Below are 19,264 nucleotides of genomic sequence, written 5' to 3' on the forward strand. Positions count from 1 at the left end.
TCTCCAAATATATGTTGTTAGTGTTCACTATGTACTCACATGTTCATACATGCTAAGTACGGAAGAGGAATAGGGCCAAGCAATAATAATAATAAATAGTACATTTCTCGAAATTAAAGTTGTTAAATATCGAGAAAAAACTCATTAAATTTTGAGAAAAAAGTCAAAATAAAATGTTGAGAATAAATTCATTAAATTACGAGAAAAAACTCGTTAAATTTCAAGAAAAAAGTCGTTTATGAGAACAAATTCGTAATTTAATTTGAGTTTATTTTCAACATCTCGACTTTTTTCTCGAAATTTAACGACATTTTTCTCATAATTTAACGAATTTGTTCTCGTAATTTAATGACTTTTTTCTCATTTAATTACTTTATTCTCAACATTTTATCTCGACTTTTTTCTCAATTTAACGACATTTTTCTCATAATTTAACGAATTTATTCTCGTAATTTAATGACTTTTTTCTCATTTAATGACTTTATTCTCAACATTTTATCTCGACTTTTTTCTCAAAATTTAACATTTTTCTCATAATTTACCGAATTTGTTCTCGTAATTTAACGACGTTTTTCTTGTAATTTAATGATTTTATTCTCAACATTTAATCTCGACTTTTTTCTCGAAATTTAACGACATTTTTCTCATAATTTAACGAATTTGTTCTCGTAATTTAACGAAGTTTTTCTTGTAATTTAATGATTTTATTCTCAACATTTAATCTCGACTTTTTTCTCGAAATTTAACGACATTTTTCTCATAATTTAACGAATTTGTTCTCGTAATTTAATGACTTTTTTCTCATTTAATGACTTTATTCTCAACATTTTATCTCGACTTTTTTCTCAAAATTTAACGACATTTTTCTCATAATTTACCGAATTTGTTCTCGTAATTTAACGACGTTTTTCTTGTAATTTAATGATTTTATTCTCAACATTTAATCTCGACTTTTTCTCGAAATTTAACGACATTTTTCTCATAATTTAACGAATTTGTTCTCGTAATTTAATGACTTTTTTTTCATTTAATGACTTTATTCTCAACATTTTATCTCGACTTTTTTCTCAAAATTTATTGACATTTTTCTCATAATTTAACGAATTTGTTCTCGTAATTTAACTACGTTTTTCTTGTAATTTAATGATTTTATTCTCAACATTTTATCTCGACTTTTTTCTCGTAATTTAACAAGTTTATTCTCAACATTTTATCTCGACTTTTTTCTCGAAATTTAACGAATTTATTCTCAACATTTTATCTCGACTTTTTTCTTGAAATTTAACGAGTTTATTCTCGTAATTTAATGAGTTTATTCTCAACATTTTATCTCGACCTTTTTCTCGAAATTTGACAAGTTTTTTCTTGTAATTTAATGAGTTTATTCTCAACATTTTATCTCGACTTTTTTCTCGAAATTTAACTAATTTATTCTCAACATTTTATCTCGACTTTTTTCTCGAAATTTAACGAGTTTATTCTCGAAATTTAATGAGTTTTTTCTCATAATTTAACAACTTTAATCTCGAGATGGTTCTATTTTTTTTATTATTGCTTGGCCCTAATCCTCTTCCGTAGCTAAGAGATATATCTTAGTTGCTTGTGTTTTTGTTAGGTTTCCATTAAAATGATCTTAAAGACATTTTTAAAGTCAGTTTTTGTCATGTTCCAGACAGGTGGTCAGTCTGTGCATTAGAGGATCTGATTCATTCAGAAAACAAAGTACTGAGTGATTGAATTATTCACTCAGCTGATTTGTTCAAATACTCTCAGAAACGAATGAACAACAACTACATGTTGCTCAGAAACTCCACAGTTGTTTCTGCTTTGACTTTGTTTGGAACCATTTATATAATACATCTAATAAACTTTATATTACTGAAAATGTACTATTTATAGTATATTATCAGCATTACAAGTGTTAGATATGATGAGAATCTGTACATTTGGTTCCCTTGTTGTCCATGCAGTCAGTGTTAAGCAATACAGCTAGGTCAGGAAGTCATTAAACTATATTCAGTATGGTTGCAAAGGTTTCAGTAAACTTTGGGCCGCAAACTTAGGCCATCAGTCACTTTACCATGTTCATGTTAGGGTTTGGCATTCTCCTGCAGGGAACGTGTGTTGATTTAGACTGAACAAATAACAGTTTAGTTAAATGTTTATTTTAGTAGGCAGGTTAATTTAAGGCATCATAAGCACAAATAGACAATACAATGGTTTTGGTTTTTTAGTCTTTGCATGCATGCTGAAACAGATGAAACTGGTGATTTGTTTACATAATTGTATAGATACTTTGTATAGAATAGAAAAATCATCTATTGACAAATACAACTTTTCTTTCAGCACACTAACAGCACCTCTAGCCTACACAGCATAACAGCAGGTCTACCCAATGCCCTGCATATTAAATCTACCCAAACATATTTAGCCTTCAAGGAATGCGTTCTACTTCAAAAATATTAGTCATAAACTGTTAAACACAAAGATAGTAGAAACATACAAAAGTGTCATGATGTGTGGTTAGTCTTCATTACATACATCTAACAGTGTTTACACATCAATGCCATAATGTTAGTAATTATTAATGACAAATTATGTCACTACAGTTCATCAATTATGAGTGCTTATGAATCTAGTGTCAACATACTGTACTGACATTTAAAAATGAACATTCATCACAACAGTTTATGATGTAAAGACTACATAGTATAACCAATTTTAAATACTGTATAATTACAAACAAAACATATTTTAGTTTCGTTTTTTACTAAACGTCCTAAAATCCTTTTATGAAACACAACTTAAAAGGGGTATTGAAACTATTTTGATAAGAATTCAGTCTCAAACTCCTTTAATGAACACAACATGGTCTGCTTCAGGACAAAACAGCACAAATATAGATTATATCTATAATCATACCCTTGATTCAAGCAATGAAAACACTTCAGACTATACAAAAACCCTTCAAATTATAATTGTGAAATAAATAAGTTACTAATAGAATATTTACTGACCTACACTTCTGCATTACATATAAAGACATTTGTTCATTTGAATAAACACTGAAACACAGGTAATGATGATCTGACATTATTGGCAGTATGTTCAGATTTCGCAGCACAGTACCATTTGAAGCAGATAACTGCTATAATTCCTACATTATGTCAGATATAGCTAAAACACATTGCTGAGGTAAAGTGAAAGTATGTCCTATTCAACCCACAAAAACACATGACACAACAGCATCAGTCATTATAAATATGTTTCCCTTCATGTTTGACTAACTAATGGAAAGCTCAAGTATAACCAAATGCTCTCAGTGCACATACCAGCGTGCTCTATACGAAAAAAAACGAAAGGTGAATGTGACATTTCAAAATGTCAGAAGCTGCAGTGTCTAATGGCTTTCAACAGATCCTTGGACTTCACTGTGTTCTTATGATGATTGCATTAAAAATATAAAGAACAGCATTCTTCCCTGGAGTTTTAGATTAAAATGCACTTTGGGTTTTGGCAGCAAGGCAAGACAGAAGTTGAGATGGGAAAGAGAAGACAAAAGAGATGCAGTGTGGAAGACAAGAAAGATAAAAGGAGCAATATAGTGTTACAGAAAGAGGAGAGAGTGATGGAAAAGTGAGGGTAAGAGAAAATTACAAAAGGAAAGATCCATAAAGCATGCATACAGCAATGTCACGTTGGAGAATGGGTTCAACCGGTTCGGGCCACCTAAAGGAGGAAGAGAAATTCTGTCAATTATACATGTAAGAATATGCATAAACGACATGATAAAATAAATAGTCATGATCATTGGCATGAAAACATGAAAACTTTTGTATTTATATTATTTGACATACTGTTTTCACCTGGGAAATACTGATGCCGGTCAGTTTCTCGATGGTTTCAGGCAGTTTGGTCATGATGTCAAGCACTTCACCTGTCAGCTTGGCTGCGCCAATCTCTGAACCTCCGCTGGAAACCATGGTGACTTTATTGGCAGCTGACAGAGGCTTACTGATTTCCTCTGCCACCTAATCGATAGAAAAAACACAATTTACCATCAATACCATTGATGTCAACTCAAACTGCATCAGGCTGCTTTCTGCTCTATGTGGATTTGTAGTCTTTGCAGGATGAGCTAACACTTTATTTTGATGGTCCACTTTAGAAATTTGTACTAGCTTTAACTAACTTTGAAACCATAGATATGTATAGGTATATTCCATAATCGACCACTTCAGACGCGATGCGCCTGCCATCTAGGAACGGTTAACGTGTCGCCAGAGTAGGAATTAATGATGCCACAACATTGTGCAGCTTCTGGTTGTAAAAACCACTAGATTTAAATTCCCAAAGAAATGGGATAACCTTTCACAAGTGAGAATGTGTTAGTTTGTGTTTTTATATGTATTAACTCAATATTACTGGGTTGTAAAATTGGTATCTTTTTAATGTCATGGTAGCTGACGCCTGTGTCTTGTTGTATTGTGTTAATTTGGCAAAATCATCTGCTAAAGTGTATTGCAGATATAGATATTCATATATGTGTCTTACTACGGTTGCAGACGCACAGTCCACTTGCTCTCGAGTGTTCACAGACCGGCTTTGACCGTTCCAATATGGAGGATGGCTTATGTATAACGGCACATAGAAACCGCCATTGATGAAATATCTATGTTAATATATGTTTGCAACTATAACTTATGCTATTAACCCGAACCGAACATCTAACCCTTACCTTACAGTCTACTAACAGTCTACTAATACGGAGCCCTGCACATGACATGCAGGCAAAAAAATAGAAGCTAAATTGTTTGCACGATTTACTAATTCGTTCCCTCAATTTGCTAAATCATGCACAAGATTTATAAATCGAGGGAACAAATTAGTAAATGGTTTGCAAAATTTATAAATCAAGGAAACAAAATAGTAAATCATGCGCAAGATTTAGCAAATTGAGGAAACTAAATCGTGCTCACGATTTAGCAAATCAAGGAAACGAAAAAGTAAATTGTGTACACGATTTAGCAAATCAAAGGAAAGAAATAGTAAATCGTGCGCATGATTTAGCAAATCAAGGAAACGAAATAGTAAATCGTGTGCGCGATTTAGCAAATCAAAGGAAAGAAATAGTAAATCGTGCGCATGATTTAGCAAATCAAGGAAACGAAATAGTAAATCGTGTGCGCGATTTAGCAAATCAAAGGAAAGAAATAGTAAATCGTGCGCATGATTTAGCAAATCAAGGAAACGAAATAGTAAATCGTGCTCACGATTTAGCAAATCAAAGGAAAGAAATAGTAAATCGTGTGCACGATTTAGCAAATCAAGGAAAGAAATAGTAAATTGTGTGCATGATTTAGCAAGTCAAAGGAAAGAAATAGTAAATCGTGCGCATGATTTAGCAAATCAAGGAAACGAAATAGTAAATCGTGTGCGATTTAGCAAATCAAAGGAAAGAAATAGTAAATCGTGCTCACGATTTAGCAAATCAAAGAAAGAAATAGTAAATTGTGTGCATGATTTAGCAAGTCAAAGGAAAGAAATAGTAAATCGTGCGCATGATTTAGCAAATCAAGGAAACAAAATAGTAAATCGTGTGCGCGATTTAGCAAATCAAAGGAAAGAAATAGTAAATCGTGCTCACGATTTAGCAAATCAAGGAAAGAAATAGTAAATTGTGTGCACGATTTAGCAAATCAAGGAAAGAAATAGTAAATTGTGTGCATGATTTAGCAAGTCAAAGGAAAGAAATAGTAAATCGTGCGCATGATTTAGCAAATCAAGGAAACGAAATAGTAAATCGTGTGCGCGATTTAGCAAATCAAAGGAAAGAAATAGTAAATCGTGTGCGCGATTTAGCAAATCAAAGGAAAGAAATAGTAAATCGTGCGCATGATTTAGCAAATCAAAGGAAAGAAATAGTAAATCGTGCGCATGATTTAGCAAATCAAGGAAACAAAATAGTAAATCGTGCGCATGATTTAGCAAATCAAAGGAAAGAAATAGTAAATCGTGCGCATGATTTAGCAAATCAAGGAAACAAAATAGTAAATCGTGCTCACGATTTAGCAAATCAAAGGAAAGAAATAGTAAATCGTGTGCGCGATTTAGCAAATCAAAGGAAAGAAATAGTAAATTGTGTGCACGATTTAGCAAATCAAGGAAACTAAATAGTAAATTGTGTGCACGATTTAGCAAATCAAAGGAAAGAAATAGTAAATCGTGTGCACGATTTAGCAAATCAAGGAAACTAAATAGTAAATCATGCTCACGATTTAGCAAATCAAAGGAACGAAATAGTAAATTGTGTGCACGATTTAGCAAATCACAGGAAAGAAATAGTAAATCATGTGTACGATTTAGCAAATCAAAGGAACGAAATAGTAAATCATGTGTACGATTTATTCTAATGAGAGTTAACTTTGCAAAATGTGGATTCAAAGTTACTTCTAGTTGGTAGAATGTCTAAAGTAGACCATCAAAATAAAGTGTAACCCAGGATGATTCCCTTTTTTGCAGTAAAATGCAATATTTTTCTATATTGCCTACACACTAAAAACAAAAAAATCACTCAAAAACACCATCTCACCAGTGGCAGTTTCTCCAGCAGCATGTCCACCATAGCACCTTCTTTGTACTGCTGGAAGGCCTCAGCCTTCTTCGCCATCTGCTCAGCCTCGGCCCGACCTTTAGCCTCCACAGCGTACGCTTCGGCCTCTCCTCTCACCTGATCAGAGTAAGTGTGTGAGATAACATTTAACTCATATATTAATTCACAAACAAACATAATATCTACTTTGTGAAGTTTAGAGACAAAGATAACGTATAACACGAACAGTTTTGTTTTAAAATAGGTCTCATTAGAGATGGCCGATCACTTACTCTGATGGATTCGGCCTCAGCTTCTGCCTCCATGATTAGTTGAAGACTGGTGGAGAGCAAAAAGGCCAGAAGATGTCAGAGAGATTTTGAAAGAAGTGAGACTAGAATAGCTGACGACTCGTTTCAGGCAGTTTTTTTAGTAGACAATAACTTCATTTGACGTGCACTTTGATTATTGAAAACAGCTATATTACACACTACATGCAAGATAATATCTGAAAAAGCATAGTAGGGGCAATTTAATCCTAAAATACCAACCTTTTTTTGCAATTTCATATTATGACACTAGTGCAGAAATTATACACTTTAGTTTTAAAACAGTAACTCATAAATGTTTGTGGAAATTAAACATTATATGCCATTTTAAAACAAGCCGGTAGCTGAATTTGAAGGCACATTCATCTCACCGCTCGGCTTCTGCGAGTTTCTCCAGCCGGTATCGCTCGGCATCGGCTGGTTTTTTGACTTTGGCCTCCAGCTCCTTCTCCTTGCGTGTGATCTCCTGTTCCTGCAGTGTGATTTGTTGCGAGCGCTCCACCACTAGCACCTGCATCTTCTCCTCCTCGATCCGTTGCTTCGTCTTCGCCACCTAATGCAACAATTACACAGCAGGATGAGTAAATTACATTTTTCGCACCAAACAATCATGCGACCTAGTTATGTTTCAAAAATAGATAACTACTCTATTAACACTTTCCCTGCCAGCATCAGTATTTTTATCATACTCACAAAACTTTCATGGCCCCCAGAATATGTCTTGTATGAATATGTAAACAGTCAATACATCAAAAGAAAGAACAGAGCTTCTGCTTTTAAACAACAAAAAAACATTTTAGTCTAGCTTCATTCGCTCTTTTTTATCAACACGTGAATGTGATTAAGTTTCATAAAACAACATTTCGAACAAAAAAGCTAAGAAAATTGCTCTTTTGTCAAAGACAAAATGTAGATCAAGTAGATCGAGTCCATCAGCACCCCAAAAGCTTGCACAGCTGTATACCTCTTTGTGGATTCGACATTTTCACCTGTAACGTTAAGCAGTTTTGATTGTTATGCTGTTGAATGATTGGTGATCACATCAGCTTACTTGTCTGTAAACAACTTCTATCTGCTCCTTCGGGTTTATGCAGATCTTGTTATTGGATCTGGAGATGTAACAGCGCCCCCTACTGTCTAATAGTGAAAACACGGATTGCCGGAAAGGGGAAGCGTTGTGTCATAAATGATGGTAAATCTTATCAATGGTGGGGAAAGAGTTAACAAGAACCTCAAAGATACACTGAAATACAAGAAATTCTTTCACATCATTGATGGTTACCAAAAGGTTTGGTTGTAGTTTTACCTGGAGCTGATAGGCCATTTCAGACTCAGCTTTTTTGGTGAAGACCTCAATGTCGTAAACAGCCTTCTTTAGCTCGTAGTCTCTCTGAGCCTTAGCCATCTCGATCTCGTTCATGTACTGGGCAGATATCTTCTCCTGCATGGCATGGGCCTCCTACAGAGTGCAAATGAGAATATTTTAACATAAATACTCAGTGATACTAAATACGCATTTAGAAATTAGGCTGTATTTGGAATAAAGTTCAGGAAAGGCTCACCCTGATTACTGCATCTCTTTTGTTCATGGCTTCCCCGATACGTGCATCCTTCTGCACTTGTGCCGTACGGGCCTTTCCTAAAGAGTGCAGGTAATCCTGAATGAAAAAGACTTGATTCAGCACTCACACGGAGCCATTCTTACAGTTTAAGAGCATTTTAAATATTGAGTTTGATAAACACAACAGCAGACTAACAGACCTGGTCATCATGAACATCTTTGAGTGTGTAGCTGACCACACTGATGCCCATGTTGACAAGGTCAGATGAAGCCACCTTGAACACCTGCTCGGAGAACTTCTTGCGGTCTTTGTAGATCTCCTAAAGAACAAACACACAACCTACTTACTTCATTCATTACTTGTAAAGAAACATTAAAGTCATCATGCTAAACGAAGTCAAGGTTTCACTAAGATGAGGACTGAAAGTGCAGATTTTAAATATTAGAGGCCAGATTAACAAAACAGGTGACTGACAATGTGCAAATTAAAGAAAAAGACAGTAATCCAATACAATCTGCCAAGAGCAGTGCAAATTAGCATAGGGTCACAAATAAAAAAATGGTAATGAGGTGGGGGTGATCTACTGACAACATAGATGCAGCACATTAAAAATAACATGGCTTTGGCAAACGATATGTTCGGATAACGTCTTCCTCTGGCATTCCAAAAAAATGAACACAAGTAGGGGTTCAAGTGATTTAAGTCCCTTAAGCACGTGCGTAAAAAGGTATGTTTTAATTAGCAAGGCTGTAACCATCTCAATCATAAATGGAAAATACCAATTACAGCTAATACAGGCAATTTACCATAGGACATTTATGGTTTATTAAAGGTGCCCTAGAATTAAAAATTTAATTTACCTTGGCATAGTTAAATAACAAGAGTTCAGTACAAGGAAATGACATACAGTGAGTCTCAAACACCATTGTTTCCTCCTTCTTGTGTAAATCTCATTTGTTTAAAAGACCTCCGAAGAACAGGCGAATCTCAACATAACACCAACTGTTACGTAACAGTCGGGGTGTACGCCCCCAATATTTGCATATGCCAGCCCATGTTCAAGGCATTAGACAAGGGCAGCCAGTATTAACGTCTGGATCTGCACAGCTGAATCATCAGACTTTATGCAGGTAAGCAAGCAAGGACAATAGCGAAAAATGGCAGATGGAGCGATAATAACTGACATGATCCATGATAACATGATATTTTTAGTGATATTTGTTAACTGTCTTTCTAAATGTTTTGTTAGCATGTTGCTAATGTACTGTTAAATGTGGTTAAAGTTACCATCGTTTATTACTGTATTCACGGAGACAAGAGACGTCGTTATTTTCATTATTAAACACTTGCAGTCTGTATAATTCATAAACACAACTTCATTCTTTATAAATCTCTCCAACAGTGTAGCATTAGCCGTTAGCCATGGAGCACAGCCTCAAATTCATTCAGAATCAAATGTAAACATCCAAATAAATACAATACTCACATAATCCGATGTATGCATCCAGCATGCATGACGAACACTTTGTAAAGATTTTGAGGGTTATATTAGCTTTGTGAACTTTGTTTATGCAATGTATATAGAGTCGAGAGCTCTGGGGGGGGGCGGAGAGCGCAAGCAATTAAAGGGGCCGCAGCCTGAATCGTGCATGTCTAATTATGCCCCAAAATAGGCAGTTAAAAAAACAATAAAAAAAAAAAAACTATGGGGTATTTTGAGCTGAAACTTCAGACACATTCAGGGGACACCTTAGACTTATATTACATCTTGTAAAAAAATGTTCGATGGCACCTTTAAGCTTTTTAATGGTTACTGAGGTAGAGCCAAAACCCAGGACTAGTTCGCCAAAGTTGCTTTTTGAAATCTCCAATATTTAACGAATGATTCGATGGATAGCGGCAGTCCTAGAGGCAAAGTTGCTCAGAATGAAGAGTTCTACCATGTGGTATGAATGTCATGGGCGTGTGTAAAAAATAGCGCGATACACAATCCTTTATACACATAAAAAATGTGAATGCGCCCCCGGTGGGCGATTTCTTTCTAATTTCTCACAGGCCTCTAGAGGTGTGAGTCAAACCGGCCCAGCAAGTTTCACTCTGGGGTGCGTTTCCCAAAGCGAACTATGGTCGCAAATTCCGTCGTTACCAACAGAGTTCAACGGGATTAACCTTGTCTAATAGCTGCTCAAACCTCATTCAGTTTGGTGAAAATATCTCATTCCGTTTACAAGTTATAGCCATTTTAGTAAAAGTGGTTCCGCACCTTTCAAACATTATGGCGGCCCTTAGGGACCGTAAATCAAATTTTTTTTGATAATTATTGACAATCAGACTCTATCTTGCTGGACTGGTTTGGTTCCGATCGGGCCAAAAATCTAGGACTAGTTTGCAGAAGTAGGGTTTTCAAAAAATCCAAAATATACCTGAACATATAACACAGACAGTGAATCCATGATACCAACGATGACACTTGAGTCTACGCCTAATGGTGTACGAGATACGGCCCACATTTGATGGTGTGAGTACTACCAGCCCTCAAAGTTTCAAGTTTCTACGACTTACGGTTTGGTCTGCCTGATCACTTTTAGGGTAGAATGCTAATCCTTGGCAATTTTAACAATTACAATAATGCTTCAGCACTACATGCTTGAACCCCTAAAATTCTTCCCCTTCTATCACACACTCTCTGTTCTTTGTGTTTCCTTCTCCTACAGCAACTATCACAACCATGTCAAGCACAAAATGGGTTAAGACCAGGGCCGTATCCTTACTCTCCTCCCATAAATTATGTGTCTGAAACGGAAAATCCTACAAATACATAAGCAACATATCTGTGTCAACACCTTTTCATTGCTAACTTCTCATTGCGTTTCTTTAGTAAATCCTCACAGTTGTGTTTTTAACGCCAAATGAGTGTTTGTGCTGACGCAAGCTGTGAGTAAATCTGGCCTTATATGTAGTTTTACTGTTTGTAATGTTGCAGAGTGCCATACATTTGCAAGGTGAGCACTATTTGTGCACTTTATCTATTTACCTCCACAGTCAGGTGAGCAATGATGGCTCTCTGGTGGCCCTCCAGTGTTTCCAAGGCAATGTGAGCAATCTCACCCTCCGACTTTCCCATGAACATCTGACACGCTGCAGCCAACATCTGCTTATTCTGCCCTTGAATCTTCATCTGTAGGAGAGAGAAGGGTCAGTTTAGCCACACAACAATCAGCAAGAATGACTTTCTACGGAAACTAAGGATGAAGTATTTTATAAAAGACAAAGTGTAACAATAATCTATGACAAAATTAAATGACAAAAACAGGTTCTGATTTCCAAAAACCTATGAAATGTTTTTATAGCTCATTAGAGAGTGTGTATTAACCTGTGCAATCCCAGTGACAGAGATTGGCACTCCATGACGTGTGTAGACTTTATCACTCTTTACATTTAGCGTCAGAGTGTTCAGAGAGATCCTGTGGAAGAGAGAGAAAAAGCTAAGATTTGTTTATGCAAACCACATATACATAAACATACACAAACACACAGAGTGAAAAATACCTTTGAATCTGCTGAATGCACGGGATAACAAACACTCTGCCACCAGATATCATGAGCGGTGGAGAGCGGCAGAAACCTGAGGAGTCAAATCACACATGAGAACATGTTTTTATAATTTCTACTGAAAATATATCTCTGTATAAACACATTCCTGTGATGTTTAATCTTACCTGACACCACCATTGCCTCATTGGGACCGCAAGTGTAAAACATTTCCAAACTATGGGAAAGGAAAGCAATAGAATGCAGTTAAATCACTTGAAAATGATATGCGAAGGAAAAATTGGATTAATTTCCTAATATCTTACATATTTTATAATAAAAACTGTATTATTCTACTTGTAGTAATTTAAATTTTAGTAAAGGTGTATTTTTTTTTTTAATAAATCTGTATTGTGATTGCAACATTCAATATGACACTGTCATATGTACTTATGCAAAACAAATAGCTGCATACTGCAATTATACAGGTGTTTAATTAAATGCTGTAGTGTTTTTTCTGTCATGTAGTGTTCTGTAGAAAAACAAAAATAAATCCAAGAGTCTTTTTACCCACAGAAGGCCCATTGTACTTTATCATAGGAAACAGTATATGTGTGAGATCATTTGGTCCCATATGTTTCAAAGATTAACAAAAATATATTTTTTAAGTAGCCTACATAACATGCATAACACGCCAAAAGAAAAACAACTTATTTAAATATGTGTCAAAATAGACCAGCATTAAACCACAAACACTTAAAAACAACACTATTAAACTCCAATTCGATTCAAATATGTATCTATAGCGTGTACAATAATGCACAAAATCGTGCAATCTGCATAAACCCAGTCTTGCTTTAAGTAGTATGCTATCGATTCACTGATGAGATTTGCTTCTCGGAAATGGTGGGCTTGGAGGCTTATTAAATTAACGTTTACTGAACATTTCTACAGGAAAAAGCATACAGTAGTATTTATTACAATCTATCTATCTGTGTATATATACACATATACTCATTTTGTGCTTTATTTTGTATTTTATTTGAGTTCTTTTTTTGTTTATGTCATATTTTTAAATATTAAATATGATCCTGAGTACGGTAACTAGGAGGTGTCCTAATAACATTAGTAGCCTATAATAACTGTACTAAAACCAAAATGAATGTTGCATTATATTTTAACCTACTACAGCAACTGCAAACTGTATTTTCCTGTTTGAATGAAAGGGAAAAGGAATAACTGCGCCTAAAATTCGCAATATTGTAATGGGAAGCGAAGGGAATTATTAATCCAGTGTTTACATCCAGCACGTCACGACAGCGTAAAGCACTGGGAACAGACCGCATAGAAACAGGAAAATAATTATCAGGAAAAACTCTTACCGTTGGGTGAATGATTAGTAAATATGAATCGAGTTGATAATAGCACGATATTTGGTTCTTTTCTAAATGGTGTGAGACAAAGACGCAGTAATCCAGCAGGCTGTAACTAGTAGCAGCGAATATGATGGTGATAGTGATGGCGCCCCGCCCGGAACACACAGGCGCACTGGCGCCATCTCACGGTGAGATATGGGCTGCGTCCGAAAACCTAGGTGTCTTGCTGCCTCGACTTGTAAGTCAGCGTTTGTGCATGAAGGCACCTCACGAAATTGATTTCGGACAGACTTCTGAGGCAGCGTAAGAGTTTTATGATCTACAGCAATATAGCGCGAGCTTTGGTGAGAACTAAACAAATATTGAATTATTACAGTAGTAATTTCTCGATAGAAATATCAAAATTGAAATATGTTGGTCAAAATCGTACATTTATACACAAAATGAGCAGCAAACGCAACTTTCGGACGCCATCTTTATTTTTCTAGCTCAACTGTCACAGAATGAAGAGCACAGGATTGTGGGATATCAAAGGCAGCTAAGGATACATCTACGCTTCCTTCAAAAATCGATCTGAGGAAGGTATCTCATGAGACAGGAAGTGACGCTAACATTGGATTCGGACGTGCCTGCCTTACTACCTTGAAATGTGTCCTCAGAAGGCAACATTTTCCAGTTTTCGGACGCAGCCTTAATTAGAGCAGTTCTTCTTCTCAAAGGGTGGGCTCAGAAGCCCTGGCCTAGGAATATGAGCACTGAATTATTAAAATAGCTAAGTAGCATATACACAGGCCTATCATCAAACTTCCACTACACCGACTGCTGCTTTCCCATTGTTTTTCCTTTGTGCTCCCAGCTTTTGAAGATCCTCACGCATAAAGTTCAGCTTTAAAACACGTACATCGTCCTTTAGTTTCAGTGTTGCTGTCATAATGTTGGCCTAATTTAAACGTTTTTCATCATCACAGGTTTGTATTAATCTGGTAGCTTTGTGAATTATATGACTACATATGTAGTTACAGATCTTTTGAATGCACTTTTTTTATTATACTATTCAAAACAAAGGCGTAGTTTGATGACGCCAAGTTTTAGAGCTTAAACTTGGGAAATGTGGTCTCCATCTCAATGGACGGTGCAAAAGAATAGGGATTGGAGTCTGGAAGAACTCATGTTCGTGGATGCGATTATTAACGTTACTGTAGTATGAAGCAGAGCAGGACAGAGTGTTGCGGGAGCTGAACGAGGAGCTGGAGCGATTGATCAACACACGCCTCACGAGCAGCGGGACTTTTATTATGACACAGTTAGGCGCCGCTTCCGCTTTTCCGGTCATGAGTTTACGGGAGCTGTCCTTGTCGACAGAACCAGCGGCAGATGGTAAACAGTAATTATGTTCCATAAATAAGTAACACAATCCACCATAAAACGTGCAAGAAGTAAATAAGGAACTGCTTGAAGCAAGCTAGTGGTTTGCTGGACGCTAGACTCTACTTCCTCATTTGTCCACGGCACTGTTGTCATGTGGTTTCTACGTCAGTAAAGGCGGTAACAAAGGTAACTGCGTCATTGACAGGCGACTGCACTGCCCCGTGTCACTGTTTAGAAAGGGAATTTTCTCATGATTTACAAGTAGTTGAAAACATTAGAGATACTGTTTGTAATCAGCTGGACAAAATATATAACACTAGCCTAGTGGTTTTTGGATATTTTACTGCAAAAATTTTACATATTGTACCTTTAAGCCTAAATACAATCTTCAGAAGTAAAAAATCTAAACAAAGGCTATAAATTAACTTCAGTAGCCCACGATCGCATGACTTCAACATCACCATCACTAAGCTTCTGACAGCTCAGATTAACCAAACTTTGAGCTTTCTCAGACTCACAGTTTCTTGATTCTGCTCAGATTGCTCCCAATCCATGCTACAAAAATATACTGTATTTCTAATAAAATATATATTATAATTTCAGTTGCGATGGGACTGGAGGTGCTAAAATGCTAACTTGTTTTGATGTTTTGGCCTACAAAAATACATCATCCCTGCAGCACTCTATTAAAGGGTTAGATCACCCAAAAATGAAAATTCATGTCATTAATTGCTCACCCTCATGTCGTTCCACACCCGTAAGACCTTTGTTCATCTTCAGAACACAAATTAAGATATATTTTTTTCATAAAATCCGATGGCTCAGTGAGGCATGTATTGCCAGCAAGACAATTAACACGTTCAATGCCCAGAAAGCTACTAAAGATGTATTTAAAACAGTTCATGTGACTATTCATGTCGTTCTCCCTTTCTTTTATCTTCAGAACACAAATGAAGATTTTTGTAATGAAATCTGAGAGCTTTCTGTTCCTCCATTGACAGCATACGCAACTACCACTTTCAAGCCCCATAAAGTTAGTAAAGACATCATTAAAGTAATCCATGTGACTCCAGTGGTTTAAAGGATTAGTTCAAAATTTCAGAATAAAATTTTTCTGGTAATTTACTCATCATCCAAGATGTTCATGTCTTTCTTTCTTTAGTCAAAAAGAAATAAAGGTTTTTGAGGAAAACGTTCCAGGATTTTTCTCCATATAGTGGACTACACTGGGTTTCAATGGGTTAAAGGTCAAAATTACAGTTTCAATGAAGCTTAAAAAGGCTCTACACAAGGAATAAGGGTCTTATCTAGCGAAACTATTGGTCATTCTCTAAAAAAAATAAAAAATTTAAATACTCTATAACCACAAATGCTCGTTTTGCACTAGCTCTGCGATGCACCACCAATTACGTAATCAAGTTTTAAAGGTCAAGACTGACATAGGTGGAAGTACTGCAGTAGGGCGAAAAACTCCATCTCATTTTCTCCTCCAACTTCAAAATCACCCAACATCATTTTACTTTCTTTTTTTTTTTGCAAAGGGCATTTGACTTAGTCTTTGCATGTTTGCTTTGTAGACACAGGATCTGTACTTTTACCTATGTCGCGTGACCTTTCTAATGTAATTAGGTCATGCAGGGTGGATCGCAGGGCAGTGCAAGATGAGCATTTGTGGTTAAAAAGTACATAAATTTTATGATTTTTTTAAGAAAATGAATGATCGTTTCATCTGGGATCACGTAGGGATTCGTTTAAACTGCAATTTTGACCTTCAACCCATTAAACCCCAGTGAAATCCACTATATGGAGAAAAATCCTGAAATATTTTCCTCAAAAACCTTAATTTCTTATCGACTAAAAAGAAAGACATGAACATCTTGGATGACATGGGGTGAGTAAATTATCAGGAAATTTAAAATTCTGAACTAATCCTCTAAACTCAATTTCATGAAGTGATGCAAGTGCAAACATTTTTTTCCCCACTTCATTTATTAATCTCCAAAATGCATTCATGAGAGCACCACGACGCATACATGTTGTGCTGACATGAGTTCCATCTATCTATCTGTCTAGAAACAGGTAAAATGATCGATTATTATTGCTGTGCATTAGCACTTATTCAAATGGAAATGCACAGAACAGATAGACCTATATCTTAGACCTGCTTTTCTCTTCTAATTCCTCTCAAGATCTACAGAAGAGGAAATCATTGAGTAGTTCTTTAATGTAAGATGCTGACAGCTCATATATTACAGAGGCTACTTCAGCTCTTAGCAGTGAGTAGAGCAGGAGCACAAAGACTGGATTGTTTTGGAGTGATGTGATTATATACAGGGATTTAAAATGAGAAAGGAAATGAAAAGCTCATATTTCCTCTTTCTTTGTTTTACACGCATAGCACACATAATATAATGCATCCTTCAAATTATATCTGTATAAGCCAGTGATTATAAGGCACCATTTAGGCATCATTGACACATAGGAAGACTTTTTTCTTTTGCAAATACTCTGTTAGTAATTATAGTAATGCTAAGCTATTAGAATTGAGATAAATGAGACTTAACATTTTAACAGTAGTTATTTAAATTTAATGTTGCCAAGAGCTACACAGATTTGCCGCTTAAGCTTTGTGTAAACGTGATTGCTCTTTGTAAAGCATTGGTGAGAGCGATTTTCCGGAAATTAACGACAGCATCCGAGCAAAGCCGATCTTAAATTGTCTCAAAACGAAATCAGCCGAAGTCTTCCAGATACCGCCGATTTGTAGTGTCTTTCTGTGGCAGATTGGGGGCGATGAAGAAGGCTTGAAAAATAGGAGGACGAACAAAACCATCCTTTTAAACCATTTTTCTTTTCATATAGCGTGCCAATCCTTTTGCTGATTTGGATTTCATACACAAAGGTAGGTTTATTACAGCACTTCTTTATCATATTTAAGAATGTTTATTACAGGATGCTTTCAGGCAAAATAAATAACAGGGTAAAATTATGCAGTTTTGTGGTTTACTGTATTCATAACTTTATTCTTAGATGCAGATATAAGATAACAGATGATTTCGGGCGTTTCTATTGATAATATCAAGCAAAAAAAAAACAGTTCGCGTTGGGACATCTTTTAAAATTTTAATAGCCTCGTTATAAAAGGCTAAATGCAGAACTGTGGAGACACAACACCTTTTTGGCACAGTTATTGTTAGAATGTTGTATTTATGCGCAGCTTTATGACATGAAACTGTTCTGCTTATCTTCCTCGTTTGTTTTTAAAACAAATTCTTACATTATTTAGCACCTTGGTTGTAGCGTAGCCTGTCAATGTAAGTGAAGTGGCCGTATTCGTAACACGAGAAAATATTGATTCATAGTTCATTGTCGATTGATGCGGCTTCTCCTGAATGGGACATCGAATCCTGTCTGCGCGAGACATGCTGGACACTCGTGACTTCATTATCGCCACGCTGAACACCACTGGAGCTTTAATATCAATGTTTCGCGACGAACCAGTTCGTTTACATAACAGAACCGACAGACATTACGGCATTTGAATGTCTGGTCATTATCTCGCTGAATAAGACCGTCACGTTTTATCGTGCGTGTTTTAATTTCTGATCCTGCTTTGTTCAAGCTATATATGTGTGGATGAGAGAACGAAAACACGAATGAATGGTAATGTGTGCAGATATGATGAATCCAAATATATTTCGGGTTAAATGAGGTCCTCAGACTCCCTTTGATGGGACAGGTCCAACAGAAGATTGCGACACGCCCTTGTCGCATCAGCGGCTCGTGTGGTTAAAATTGGCTACAGAACGGAGAAAAAAAAGCTTCCCTCACGGATGAAAAACACGGATATAAGCTATTAACCTTGTAATTCTCAACGCGACAGCGACTTTTGTGTTTATACAGAAGGAATCCTTTATGAAAGATAATTTAATTAAGGTCGTTTAATTGGTACAGTCACCATTCTGAATCATCTGACTGAGTCAGCGATTTAAAAGGCACGCGCTGCCTGAAACACGGCCTGTCAATCATTAGAGGCTCCTCACTCCATTTCATTCACTATTTATTTTTTTTTATTTTTTTGAGCAAATGTGAATTAAAGCCAATTAAAGACATTAAGAATGATTATGCTTTCGGGTGAAGTGCACTTAAAAACCAAACAGATTTATTCTAAATACGCGGTGTTATGAAATCGATTGTTAATCAAGTGGAAGTGGAGCAGATGCAGCTCACGCTGAGGCGCTCAGTTCTGATCCAATACGAGGCCAAAAAGTACTTTGGCAAAGGACTAGAACAAAGAAGATGGTCTCACTCTCCCAACCTTGAACCATTTTGCCACAAATCTTTAAAAAAATTCTAAAAAATCTTTATAGTGACTTAAATTATTATTTTTTTTAGCTATTACTCAAAATAATGACCTCTATGCTCAACCTATTGGTAAAGAATGATGTCTATAAAAGGTAAACCTTAAAGGGTTAGTTCACCCAAAAATGAAAATTCTGTCATTAA

The 19,264-nt window shown here is 36.0% G+C and overlaps 1 protein-coding gene across 2 annotated transcripts; it reads right to left on the minus strand.

The window, feature by feature from the left end:
• Window positions 1-2,371: 2,371 nt before the first annotated feature.
• On the minus strand, window positions 2,372-13,517 carry flot1a (flotillin 1a). 2 transcript variants are annotated; one of them, XM_067411712.1, is made up of 13 exons: window positions 13,397-13,517; window positions 12,203-12,252; window positions 12,033-12,108; window positions 11,857-11,947; window positions 11,518-11,661; window positions 8,683-8,802; window positions 8,484-8,579; window positions 8,228-8,380; window positions 7,293-7,474; window positions 6,886-6,931; window positions 6,593-6,730; window positions 3,867-4,031; window positions 2,372-3,729 (listed from the first exon to the last, which is right to left on the minus strand). In XM_067411712.1, exons 2-13 carry the CDS (start codon window positions 12,243-12,245, stop codon window positions 3,712-3,714), a joined length of 1,272 nt encoding a protein of 423 aa, XP_067267813.1. In that variant the 5' UTR covers window positions 12,246-12,252; window positions 13,397-13,517; the 3' UTR covers window positions 2,372-3,711. The 2 variants fall into 2 exon arrangements, with proteins under 2 accessions (XP_067267813.1, XP_067267812.1); XM_067411711.1 differs by having other exon boundaries at window positions 3,858-4,031.
• Window positions 13,518-19,264: the final 5,747 nt, after the last annotated feature.

The sequence above is a fragment of the Chanodichthys erythropterus genome, chromosome 15, assembly GCF_024489055.1.
Source record: "Chanodichthys erythropterus isolate Z2021 chromosome 15, ASM2448905v1, whole genome shotgun sequence".
NCBI lineage: Eukaryota > Metazoa > Chordata > Actinopteri > Cypriniformes > Xenocyprididae > Chanodichthys > Chanodichthys erythropterus.